Source organism: Electrophorus electricus, chromosome 4 (genome assembly GCF_013358815.1).
Source record: "Electrophorus electricus isolate fEleEle1 chromosome 4, fEleEle1.pri, whole genome shotgun sequence".
NCBI classification, from domain to species: Eukaryota; Metazoa; Chordata; class Actinopteri; order Gymnotiformes; family Gymnotidae; genus Electrophorus; species Electrophorus electricus.
The window spans coordinates 14032711-14046735 of NC_049538.1; the positions used below are offsets into that span (position 1 = coordinate 14032711).

Sequence of the window (14025 nt, forward strand, 5' to 3'; positions counted from 1 at the left end):
AGGCACATTACTATAACCCATATACATGTCTTACCCTTACCTGTGTGCTTTTAGTGTGTTACTGTAACCTGTGTGTGTATGTGTTACTTTATCCTATGTAACCACTTCATTATCATCATCATATGTTTTGTATAGCGATGAATGAGTTATGGTTCTTCTCAATCAGTGTTCGAATGTTGCTCTCCAAGTTATGTACCATAAATTGAACTCCAGATGTATATTCGTCATCCTCATAGTAACAAACATTTCTCAAGCATAATTACAAACACATCTTACTCTAAATGACATGATTTAAATTAATGATGTCATCACATCTATATTTCATTTAAGCAGCACTATTACAGAACTATTACAACTATTTTCATCATATAACACAACTTAGCAAAGCAATAAAGCAGTCTTTAAATATTAAGAATCTTGAGAATATTCAATGCGTTGTAATTAAAGTGTAATGAAAATCACAGCTCTTGCCATTCAAAAGATTATGTTCTTTCTAAATCACGATAACCATATGAAATCAATTAATTATGCAGTTCTTCTGTAACACCTATTAATAGTGCACTATGACTTTAGCCTTCTGTCTTTTTAAACCATATATATATATATATAAAATATGCATTTGTGTGTGCGTGTGTGTGCGTGTGTGTGCGTGTGTGTGTGTGTGTGTGTGTGTGTATGGAAATGCCACAAGCCCAGGTCTGCATTTAAGTGGACTGAATGCGGGCAACTGTCGTGTGGCGTGCGTGAGCCTGTAAAGGATGAGGACGAGGCATGCCGGTGTGGCAGGGCTTTACTCCAGGCAGCGTGCGATCACGTTCCTCTCGCTGACAGGTGCCCCGTGCTGCTGCAGCGGAGCCGACGCACTGGCCGCCAGCGCAGAGTTGACACCCAGCCGCACGCACGTCTCCGCTCTAATCGCTGGCGGCTGACAGACGTTGACCTGACGCGACCACGCAACAGGAGCGCTCGCCAGGGACAGCCGCACCAAGCTGAGGTGCATACAGTCTTCCGGTGACAGGGTGTCAGGGACGAGGGACAGGGGGACGGCGGGGACGGCAAACGCACCACAGATGGCCGGACCTGGCGAGCCGCAGATGGCCAGGCCGAGTCGGCCTCGCGGTGGCGGCTGAATCGCGAGCGGCACAGGCCTCGTGCTGTGCGGTTCTTCTGCACGCGCTGGTCCATGTTTTCAATCATTCTTAATAATAATAACGTGATTCTTTTTTTTTTTTTCGCGAATGGCTTTCTTGATAGAGTTCGGGGGGGATGGAGGTGGTGGTGGTGGTGGTGGTGGAGGAGGGTGGGGGATGGGGGTGGAGGGAGGATGGTGTGACGAAGAACAAGAAACGAAATGGGGCTTGTAACAACGGCGCCATTTACAAATCACATCAAAGTCCTAATTGGCAAAGAAGAAAAAAGAAAGGAAATCACAGTAATCATGTACGTGAGGGGACCGAACAAGCAATCTGCGCGAGCGCTTCACCTCCCGCGTCTTAAAACGTAAACAAGCAGGAAAGAGAAAGCGAGGCAGCGGAGGAGAGCGCAACTACCGGGCTCATCGGGGCACTTACCGCCGTGGCTGCAAGCAGCTTGTAACGGAGGGTTTGATTATTCTGTCAGCAAAGCAATAAAGCAAAACCCGGGTGAAAAATAAACAGCACCCGCGATTGCCAACTCTTCTCAGGGCCGCCGTGCATGTTCGAGTCGTAGTTTGTCGTGTGGAACTACGTTTTTGTTCTTTGTGTCTGCCATCTTGCCTCATGGGGCATTCTAGCCTTCTGTACCTTAGATGTTATACAATTGTTTGTATGCATTTTTTTTACATTTCAATCACAGTATAAACAAAGCACACACAGACACACACACACACACACAAACAACACACTGAATTCTTCATTAAAATACAAAGTGTATACATACACAGTAGAACTCCCAAGTGGAAAGCAATAAACTATATCCCCCAAATAGGATAAGGGGTTAGATCAGTACACAGTTTTATACATTGATATTTTTGTACCATAATAATATTGTAAATAATACCACATGTTTCCTGGCTTGTGGATTTCTGATCCCTTGCCTGCACAGCCAAACATATGTCTTTAATGGAGTACAGTGCATATGTGCTTATGCTACCCAAATGGGGAGTGCCCTGCACAATATGTTCTCCCTTTGAATTATGACCTGTACCAACCTGCCATCTGCCGTATTCCCCGAATCACATCCCGATTCTGAATCAAGGTTAGTTCTAAACCCTTAGATTATATATTGATCAGATGGTAAGCCCCCCCGATCAATACTGATATCCACATCAAGTGAAGAAGACCAGTTCCAAATGCTTATCACACACTTCAGAAATGCAATCAATATGTGTCCACATGAGTTTAGCAGGGAGCCCAAGAAATCAGGCCGCTGCTTTCATCGGAGACCTTGAAGTACAAGTTGGAACGCACTTGATTGGATTGTGCATTTTTGGCCAAGTTCTTGGTCCACCCTACAGGATTTGGAGGGAATATGTTCATTCACTCTAGCGAGCCAACAGATCGTTAAATCAATCCCAACGTGAGGCAGTCTCACTCCTGGGGTCATTTGTGTTAATCCTCATGAGGTGGTGTGTGTATGTACCCTGGCCAAGCTACTGGACAAGTAAAGACAAGCAAGGATCATATGGGCTGTGTATTGTACAATAGAGCAGACACACACACACACATATATGCACGTATCAGTGTGTGCGTGTGTGTGTGTCTGTGTGAATGTTGCCGTGAGTGTATATGTGTTGAGTGTGTGTATGTGTGTATATATGAGTGTATGTGCATGTGTGAATGTATGTGTATATGAGAATGTATGAGAATGTATGTGTGTGTGTATGAATGGGTGTGTATGTGTATGTGTGTGTGTGCATGCGTCCGTGTGTCTGTGTGTGTGTGTGCATCCCATCTTTCATGCACTCTTCTGTTTCTTTTCCTTCAGGCTTATATGTTACGTAACTCTGTCTTGTGTGTCTTGCAACCCGGAGAGACTGTGTGTGCAGTGGTGAAGTGTGAGTTCTTCCCCTCGACTGATCTGTGGATAACGTGGCCACGTGGAGGTCATTGCTCCTGCTGAGCAGAGCCTCTCTACAGCTCTGGCTTCACAGCTCTGGCTTTGTAGAAGCCTACAGGAAACCCTGCACGCTGTCTCTGTGTTGCCAATTATGCTTTATTCATTTAGCATGAAAAGCTCCTATTTGTACCATCAGCTTGAGCGAGTCTGCCCCATCCATAAGCCAATGCCAGAAGTACATCATAATTATATCATAACTATATATTACTATATCATAAGCATTTTCAGCAAGTCAGGCTTGCCCTTTAAGATGTTCATTTTAATGACAAACTCATCTAAGTTTACAAAAAAAAAACAACAACAAAAAAACAAAAAAACGTGCAGCCTAATTTTGTACCATGGAGACGTTAATGCTAGATTCGATTTTAATCAAACGGGCAGGAATATACCAGCGCCCGACATCATTCACAAGAACGATTCTCGCCTTAATAATGAAGCATGGCTAGTAAAACATTTGTAAAGCCAATAAATGTTTATCACGGTGACACGCCTCCGTCAGCCGAGCTTGGCGGTGCCCCGGCTAGCCCTCCAGGAGAGCTCCTCGGCCAGCGCACCAACGTCCAGCAGGGGGAGGTGTTTTGCTGTCTCCTCATAACCAGTCAACTTGGCTTTCGCTTTATCCTACATTACCGTGCCGAACTTGTGCCTGGGTGACTGAAGTGCGTACATGAATTTAAAATCTCATGCCAGTAGCTCGCAATGCAACAGTCTTGCGCTGTTTACCATTAGGTGTTCTACTGGGCTTTCTTCTTCAGGATGATGTTTGCATAATACATAACACTGTAATCGATTCAGAAATGGTTTTAAGCCATTTAGCCAGTAAACGCGATGCGAAGGCAGAAGAGTTTTGACATCCGTTCCGAAGGCGTCTCACAAGTCCATGCTCGTTCATGAACGTGCGTCTGTATCTTTAAAATCACTTCACCCAACTTTGCCCGATGGCGGATAAGTCTACACCTACTCCGCATGATAGTCGAAGCCCCTCCTTTATCTAACGTCACCCGGTTCGGATCTCTCTCCGGCGCTCGCCTGCTGCCTCGTAGCAGCTCAGGTCGCTCAGCTTTGCTTTGGAAGCCGGGATAACCCGGGATCTCCGCCACGGGCTCAGCACTCCCCCCGTTTGTTTGGTCGCGACAGAACGGACAGATGCGCGCGCGTTCTGCCAGCCGCAGACACCCCGGGAAATCAATCTTCTAATCCCCGTATTCCCAGACTGAGGGGAAACTAACCGGGACCGTTAGAACTTCGAGCATCGCGTGTCCCGGGCAAACTAAAGTGGAGGAGAAAGCATTTCTGCGTCGGACCACGAGGAGCGGGAGTTCGGAGCGCTGACTTATACAGGGGCGAATTATTAAGACGAGTTCGCGCCGAGGTTCTTTTTGGGGGGGAACTTGTCACCGAAGCATCGATTACCTCCCCCGCCCCCTCTCCGTACTTACTAACAGGAGGCAGAGAACAACGACTCGCCGCCGCATTGGACGCGAAGCTTGGCGCTCGTTGTTCGTTGCGGAAGCCCTTGACCTGAAAACCGCTCCTATCTGAACTTGTTTTGTTCTTTCCCGACTATTCGTCCACGTTTAGCAACCGGCAACTCGCGCGACCTTTTTGGTCCCGCAAACCGGGCGAAGTACCGCGCGCTGCTCGCCGTGCATCTGCTCGTAATTACCGTGGCTTTATTATCTGATCGAGCTGGAGGAGTACCTGACGACACGTAACTCTCTCCGCCGCTACACTCGAATTACAATACTCGGAGTCACCAGGAAGGGAACAACTGCAAACGCACTTTGAAGTGCATTGTTTTACTCCAGGTTTCCCGTCCCCGTTGAAAGCATACATTCCCCGACTGGTCCTCTTTTCGGGATTTGGACTAGGGATCTCGTTGAAGTTATATGCCTCACCGAAGCGGTCTGAACTGATCACGTCTATCCAGTGTCGGGGATTTCAGATCGGATATTTGGCATAAGGCGTAAAGTATGGCGATGTTGGCGAGCTGTTGGATACTCCTGCTGATGCTTATGAATGCGTCAAGTAAGTAAATTGCGCTCTCGGTTTATCTAAACCAAATGGACAATTCAAACTGTTTACCATACAAGACAACCTTTTGTAAGAAGCTCACAGTAGCTGTTCTCGGTCTTTAACGAAGCGTTTTAACCAGTGCCTTCATGTACATTGCTATGAATTTAAACGACATGTTACAGCGCAAATTGAATAAATAAAAACTGGCTAATAGCCAGAGTGTAAAGCCAGTATTGAAGAGAGCTGCGTTACGGGCTATGCAGGCAGATGGCGACATATGCGGCACGAAATGAAAATGTGATGTCGGTCGTTAAGAGTGATGTCCATCTAATCAGTTGAAAGCTCAGGTAAAAGAAAAGGAAGATAATGACCACAGGGTACATCTAAATTACGAGAAGATAATCAAATATTTGTTTTGAAAGGCACTGCTCTCTTGAGCATATGGGAAATAAAGGACTGGCTCTTTTGGCTCTCCCCATGTTCAAATGTGAAGACAACGATAATGAGTTTGCTCCAATTCACGGAGGCTCCGGTTCATGACGACAGAACGCACGATTGCCTTGGATGTTAATAACATTTATATACACATTTGCTTAAGAGGTCCTGTCCGTTGACTCAAGATGCGTCAACCCATTTGTTACAATATTAAAATTTGATGTGTTTTAATTTGCAAGACGTTTGAGTGTTAAATATACCAGAGTGACGCATTGAAGGAGTAGGTGTATGCATCAGACACTGTTCAACTGCTCAAAAGGGACAGGCACTCGATTCATTTGAGTGCACGGGGCAGTCGGGCTTGCCTCTCAGTTTCCAGATCCTGTTCTCGTTGGATAAGCTTCTGCAGACCCCGGCTTCCTGGGGAAGTGATAAATCGCCGAGTGAAATCGCCAGATGATTCAGACGTGGGGGTTGAAATCCAGCTGCGCCTGCCTTTTGATCACCTGGTAGTTACTGTTCTGGGAGACTTTTGTCAGTGCTCCCGTGGGCCTAGCGTTCATGGGGGGGAGGGCTTTTAATAAACCGCTCTTCGAAAGTACATTTCCCAATCAATACCACCCCGCCGACCTCTAATGTTAGTCACAAACGGAGTGATGTGAAGGCTGCTCTCTGGGCTCGGGCAGACTTGCCCCCAGCGCGTCGGTCTTAACGAGCCTGGCCGGCCAAAACAGGTGTATAGGGGTCAACAAGGGGGGTGGTCGCGTGACGGCCAGCACATCTCCATTCCTAGCCTAGCCGCATCGATTTTTCACCAGACCCCTTTGACCTTGGGTACACAATATCATTGCTTTCTACAAACAAACATGAAATGCTGGCTGCCCGCTGTTTCGAACTTTTCGAGGCTTTTCCTGGCGTTCCTCCTACTGTGGCTCTAGTCTTGTTATTGTTTTTTGTTTTTTTTTTCCAACAGTTTAATTATATTTTAAGAGGTGATCTCCGGGTGCTTTTCCTGCGTTGTAGCGTCGTGTCTTTAACCCTCGACTCAGCATCGGCCTCCCTTAAACTTAGACTTATCCAAGACGTTCAAGTTGTGGGTAATTTGTTTGCAAGTCGCGACTTGTGATTCTGAGCCTTGGAAATGCAAATGCTCGGCGGGGGCGGACTGGGGCGAGGCCATGATCTCTCACAAACGCTTGCGTCCCCTGCATTCCCAGCAGCCTTGTCTCGGGGAGAGCACGAACCCGGCCACTGCCCACTGACCAGTCCAGAGTGCTGTGGGCAGTGTGCAGTCTGAATCCATATGCACACAGCGCGCCTTGAATTCAGCTTCCTTTGTTCAGCGCGTGCTTGATTTAAAAACAAACAACAAAAAAAAACCCAAAACGAATGTCTCTTCTAATTAGCAGCTGGAGAGGCAGTTGTACAAGCCACTGGGACATTATTTTTATTTTTTCTTCTTCTCCTGAAGTGCACAAATTGCTTAAAATAATAAGAAAAAAAAATACAGGCTGTGTGCACATATGCATGTCACGACTGATAACATGGTGCTTATTTTAGATTTTCAAAAGATCATGGTTCCCAGTGTAGCAGAATGAACACTGATTTCAAGCTTAAGATTAAAGCTGCTTGATGAATTATGGGAACATGCTGCTTCTTGTTAGACTAACAGTCACTCAGTGCCAGGATCAGCACATGGGGAAACAGGACTGGAATCTCCTCCTGTTCCCTTTTTTTTCCCACAGAACCAGATAAACATCGCCCATAGAGCACCGTCAGCTTCACGGTCTGGTCTTGCCAACATCCAACCTGTTAACTGTGTGATCCAACCCGTTTCTGTGTGATTTGCTGCCGACCCCCACTGCCCCCAAAGTGCTTATCTATCGATATTTTCTGAAATGGATGAGGGTAGATTATTCATTATGTTCATACTCTATGATGTCATTAGTGTCTTTTTGAGCAATGCTCTTTCAGATTCCACTTCCAATTTGTAGAGGGCCTCCTCCAAGACTCATTTTAAGGTTTGCCATCAGCACAGGGGCAACCCCTTCACACTAATTTTTAATATGAAGAGGAACATGCAGTGTGTGTGTGCGTGTGTATGCATGTGTGTGTGAGTGTAGTTATGTGCCCTTGGACGCAGCATGTCTGAGCAGTATTCCTCTTATTCTCTTAAAAACCAAAAGGGAGAATCAATTAGGCTGCTTTGAGGAGATTTCTGGCTTAGTGTCATTAAGTGGGCAAATCATAAAAGATTAAATGGAGATAAGGAAAGAAACCGAGCTATTGATTGTGTAACTTATTCCTACAAAGAGAGCACACATAACAATTGCTGATACTCCCCAGATTCAACATTTCAGCAGAGGATTTCAGTCACCCTTTCATAGGTTTCACTGCTACTGGTTACTTTTCTCCTGACGTTAGTAAAGCTTGCTTTTCCTCTCTTTATAAAGAGAGAATCTTAGTAGAATTTTGATCACCGTTGCTCATATTTTTCCCTTATGAAATTTTAGAGCAAGTATCAATCCATCAAAGTAGGATGTTTCAAGGTGAGACGCGCCAGTGAGGTTTATCACGGTGTTGGAGCTGGTCACGTTAATCCTGTGAGGCCTCTAAAGTCAAATCCCCAAAAAGTACCATAAAAGAAAGGGTTTTGGGCCACACATTTCGACCCAAGCTGCTTTGGTTGTTTATACTGGATGTGGAAAGACTCTGCTCTGCCTTAGATTCAGAGAACCCTTCATAAGCACAGGAAACCTTGAAAGCTACAGAGACCTTGGTGAAATTTAAAAAAAAAAAAAGCAGGAAAAAAGAAAATGCTGCTATTAAAACATTAAAAAAGCCATGGGTTTTTTTTCTTTATGTTTTTCCATTAATGGCTTTGTGAGTGGCTCTCAGTAACTTGGCATCGGTCTGGGATCGACCGGCACACACTCTTATCCTTCAGGGATGTTCTCCTACGCAGTGTCTTAGTGGTTTGGCTTGTGTTTCCATTTACACCATCTTGATTAGAAAAGAGAAGATCTTTGGACCACTGGTTTCCGTAATGATACCCTCATTATCCTGACTAACTCCATTGCCTTTTAAAGCTTTGTTACCATTTATAACTTGCATATGATTTTGTGTGAGTAGACGGGCATGGTAACTGCATGTTGCAGCGATGCCAGTTAGAGTCGAGGGCTCTTTCTTTGATCGGAACGTCTCGCCTGATTTCTGCGGAGGTGATCCCTTGGCCTGTTTTGAAGATCAGGATCGGATCTCAGGCCGGGCCAACTGTGTCGTGATGTCCTTTGAAGCAGTTCAGTCAGACAGCAGCATCCCTTTAAATTTCCGCTGTGCTTTGATTCCCTCATTGGCCACAGTAGCGACATCTGGGCGGTGCTTTTAACGTGCGGGTTTTGGCGACACTCTTTAAGACGAGCAGAATCAAATAGCCTGGAGCAGCGTGACAGCATTCACAGGACAGGCAGAAAATGAATGAGCTTTCTCTGAGTGGAAATAAATATGGTGGGAGGGGGTTGGGAACGTGTGTGCGCATGTGCGCGCATGTTCATGTGTGTATAGTCTTATTTACATGCAAACACAGGAATTCGGTCATTCAGCCTGAGGTCAAAGAGCTGGCCTATTAAAGTCAAGCTCCTTTGAAGCACTAAGTGATATACAACCTGTTGTGACCCCCACAACTGAAGATAGAAACCAGACAAGCTGTGTGTGTGTGTGTGTGTGTGTGTGTGTGTGTGTGTGTGTGTGTCCATAGAACGTATTTAGACAATGGAAGTCGGTTACATCCTCCAGTACTCGTGAGAAACAACCTGGTTCAGGGATTCATTAAGCTGTGTTTTCACTGAAATGGTTGCCATTTTGACATGTTCTCATCCTGTGATGTTATGAAATCACCAATCCATAGGCTCTCGAGCCCTGCCCTGCCAGACCCCCGGATCACACAGATTTGAAGGATTTTATACTTAAAATCCATCCAGTTTGGATAAGGAAGGACTTGACTTCACAGCTGTCGATTTTCACTGAGTTACTACAGAGCCGGGGACCGTGCTTTCATAAACCATCCACCCAGCCGCACTTCATAGCGGAATCCTCTGACCCTCCATCCCGCCGATCGGGCCGAGGGGATTTGGGAAGTGCACCTCGGGGGAGGTTTGTTGACGTGCCTTCCTTTCCCTCTGCCCTTCCATCCTTTCTGTCGATCAGCGGGTCGATCCAGCCAGCGCGTTATGAATGCGTTGCTGTTCCTCAGGCCTGTGAGCAAATTTGATAATTGCTTGTGCAATGAAAGAAATGATGTGGCGCATCAGTTCCACGCGTATTGCGTATCAGGAATAGTTTGAAATATGCTTTTGTTTTCTTTTTCTTGTTTTCCTCCTTTAACTGAATGACATACAGGTAATCCCACGCCCCCTGCATTATGTCTGCTCGCTAGTAGTGTGTGCTCAGCCTCTTATCGGCTAGTGCTCTCCACCATGCGTTCAAACATGTTTCTGCAGTCTCCGAAAGGCTCCTTCGCGCTACGGCACTTATCGTATTATAAGTGTCACCCCGACAGGAAATTTGCCAGGTATATTATGTCAGTTTCATTCACCGTGTACTCTGGCCACACGGATGTTTTATCAAGTGAAACACGTGCAGTAGCTTGTCGTCTCTGCAGCCTCGCTGATGTTCAACATGCAGGAAATCTCCGTGGGTAGGAGCCACGGTTCGGTGTATGGACCGGTCACACTGCTGCAGAATGTAGGCAGATACTCTTTTCTTTTTCTTTTTTTCTTTTTTTAATACCCATGTGGCACTAATATTGCTTGTTTGTTTATTTAGGAAAATAGCATTTAACACTCTTATATATAGATGTATATCCTTAGATATAAAGGATTTACAGACTCAAGCGCTTGATTGATGGCTTTGGAATGTGGGTTTCTTCTTTCCTCAGTCAGAAATGATCTGCAAGGCCTGATCCAGACATTTAAAAAATATATTTTACAGCGCGGAGAGCTATTAGCATGGGCTGTTCCCTGTCCCACCATAAGCGCCGCCCCTAAGCCCCGCCTAGCAGTGCTAAACCTGCAGAACACCCCACAGCTCCCCTGCTCTCTGCAACGGGTACCCCGGACGTGAGATGACCGACGTCGGCCTCAGTCGTAACAACGGTAACTATCGCCGTCTGATGGCCGTCTGATTGGCGCATTAGCATTAGCACATCGCTCTTCTCCTGTCCGGAAGAGCTTCTGCCACGGCCTCCTCCCGATCGTTACGGCGCTAAATGGCGTTCCGCTCGCTGCGCTCCAGATCACCACGCCGACAGCAGACCAGCAGGCCTCCTTCGCTCTTCAGTTCGATCCACGCTGTCAGGGGCCCTTAGCAACGGTCGCCCCCGAGCTGATATTAGCCTCCCTCGCTCGCAGGTTAAGGAGATTTTCAGTCGCCAAATCCTCATGTCAGCCGGATTAAACATTCTGGGGAGAGCGAACACACTCTCGGCGGTGGACGAGCATTAGTCAGGAAAATGCAATTATTCCGAACGGGAATTTGTCAATAGCTTGCAGAATGTAATCCAACTAATAACTTGGCAGTGCGCAAAGTTAACAAACGATTTTGCTTTCCGCCGCTCTGCGCTCGCTGTTGCCGCCGGGCAGGAGGAGCCGGTAAACTCCTGAATGAGATTTAATTGCAATTAGTCATCCACTTATTCCTCAACACAGCGAGTACGCTAATCTGAGCTTTTCTGTGTGACCGGGCTGTCGACTCCAGCTACAAGTGCTTTCCTTGATGGCTGTCTGTCCAGCCTAACCACGCGCTCTGTGTGGGCTGCGAGTCCTTGCAGTGTCTCGCTCTCTCTGCCTCTCATGCTTTTACTGTCCTGCGCGTGGGCGTAATTGTGGGACATGACCATGTGTTTTTGTTTTTTTTTTCTTTTCTTTTTTGTTCTGACAACAAATGGGCAGATGAAGCGTGATCAGGAACAGGTGTGTTTCCAGAGGCATAGCAGAGTCGGCAGGAGCGAGGAGGAGGCTGCTCTGCTCATCAGTGAGGCGACGCGCGTTTTCTTAACACCCCCTCCCGAATGAAGGATAGGGCGCCACCCTGCCGGGAGGCTCAGCATGGAGCTTGATGGGGGCTTTCTCCCTCACTCTTGGTCTTTGTGTCTTCCAAGGACAAGGGAGAGAGAGAGAGAGAGAGAGAGAGAGAGAGAGAGAGAGAGAGAGAGAGAGAGAGAGAGAGAAACGAGAGAGAAAGAAAAACGTCGAAACAGGGAGAGAGAGAGAGAGGGAGAGAGACAGAGAGGGAGAGAGAGAGAGAGAGAGAGAGAGAGAGAGAGAGAGAGAGAGAGAGAGCTACAGTTACCAGCCAGCAACACATGGCGATGTGTTTGGCACATTTGGTATGTCTGCCATGCTTAATGGCGCTTTAGCACTGAAGTGATTATGCAGACATCGGGGCCGGATGTTTGGCAGTGGAACGCAAATGGCTGTTTGCTCCTGCCACCGCTCCTGGCTCCAGGCCTCTTGCAGGTGATGCACAGATAAGCTCTTCCAGGCAGGGAAGAGCAACATGACGGGAACCGATTCCAAATTTGGCGCGCCACTTTCTCCTGGAAGACCACAGCCAGCGGCTTGACCCGGAGATCCGTGGTGTCTCTCGCCAGCCTCTCCCGGTGCTAATAAAAGCGTGTTTAACAGAGCCGGCGGGCGGGCACGCGCGCGCCCACAAAGTGACGCTTGGTTTGCTTTTCATGTGATCCCATTCTTTCGCCAATTAGACACAGATCTGCTCGGTGTAGGCGTAGTCAACGGTTTGTCCTCACTGACTCAAAAGGGCCGATTTGCTTTTTTCGCGAGCTGGAAGCTGACGGCCCGCTCAGAGGACGGGCTGGCGAGGCACGTTTAGCGGTGCCGCTGCTGTGGAGACTCCCGGCACCTCTGACATGAATTAAACATGCCGGCCAGCTCCGCACGTAAATAATGGATAAAGTGTGAGAGTGTGCAGAGTTCTCCTCCCCCAACACACACACACACACACACACACACACACACACAAATATGGCTGTGGTGTGAGTGAGCCACACTCTTGGTGCCGGTGAAAGGTCTTTGCTGCCGAGTGTCTGATGATGCCAAGAATAGGGATTTGGGAAGCCCGTGTAGTGGGTGAGTGAGGATGCTTTAAGATGTTACTCATGCGCTTGTCTTTGAGTGAGTATATGAGCCTGCGTATGAGTGTGTGCGCGCGGGTGTGTGCATGTGCACAGAACATGCATTATGGCTATATGCACAAAAACACTCCATTTCACGCACACGCATACACACACACACACACACACACACACACACACACACTCCCTGAGTGAGTGAGAGTCAGCAACACGGTACACTTTTATCTGTGACCTGCAGCTGCAGTTTTCCGCTCCTGACCCTGAAATCCTGTCCTGGGTCACGTCTCACTGGCCGAATTGGACAACTAGAGCCAGAGGAAATCAATGAGGGGTCCATTCACGCTCATGCGGCTCTGATTTGGTATTAATCCGCTTTGCCAATCCTGATCGCGATTTGGAGATTAGATGCTTAAGCCCCTCCCCTTTCGCCCCGGTCTCTGGATAGAGAGGTGGGTTCCATGTTTTTTTCCCCCAGCTCTCTCTCTCTCTCTGTGTCTCTCTCTCCATCTCCTGCCACCATGTCAGTGTTTGTTTACTTTATCCTTTCCTGCCTGAACCCTGACTTCATGGGGCACCGGACCACCCGTGGCTGGTGGGTGATGCCAGGCTGCAGACCCTGCGTGGCCCCGCCCCCGGGCCCCCGTGTCTGGCCACCCTCTCCGTTCTTTCTCAGCTGCTCCGCGATGTAAGCAGTCGGACTCTAGCCGTGATCTGTAATAAAAAACAAACAAACAAAAAAAACGTATCATGGAAACCTAAAGGAATGTGTGGCTCATCAAATGACTCATTTAAGCTGGTTGCACCTCATTAGGCTTGGTCTCCATTATAAAGTCTCTGCTGATGAGGTAATGAAGAGGTTAGCTAGTGCATCAGGGTAGTGATCGGGGTAGCTGTGGCTAGGGCAGAAGGGTGGTGATTGGGGTAGGTGTGGCTAGGGCAGAAGGGTGGTGATCGGGGTAGGTGTGGCTAGGGCAGTAGGGTGGTGATCGGGGTAGCTGTGGCTAGGGCAGAAGGGTGGTGATCGGGGTAGCTGTGGCTAGGGCAGTAGGGTAGTGATCGGGGTAGGTGTGGCTAGGGCAGAAGGGTGGTGATCGGGGTAGGTGTGGCTAGGGCAGTAGGGTGGTGATCGGGGTAGCTGTGGCTAGGGCAGAAGGGTGGTGATCGGGGTAGCTGTGGCTAGGGCAGTAGGGTAGTGATCGGGGTAGGTGTGGCTAGGGCAGAAGGGTAGTGATCGGGGTAGCTGTGGCTAGGGCAGAAGGGTAGTGATCGGGGTAGCTGTGCCTAGGGCAGTAGGGTGGTGATCGGGGTAGCTGTGGCTAGGG

The 14025-nt window shown here is 47.9% G+C and overlaps 1 protein-coding gene across 1 annotated transcript in view; it reads left to right on the top strand.

The window, feature by feature from the left end:
* The first annotated feature begins 3433 nt into the window (after positions 1 to 3433).
* nectin1b (nectin cell adhesion molecule 1b) overlaps positions 3434 to 14025 on the top strand; it is a 78377-nt gene continuing 67785 nt past the window's right edge. The window contains exon 1 of the mRNA XM_027021072.2: positions 3434 to 5127. Coding sequence (XP_026876873.1) covers positions 5073 to 5127 — 55 coding nt within the window. The 5' untranslated portion in view covers positions 3434 to 5072. The remainder of the gene's footprint in view (positions 5128 to 14025) is intronic.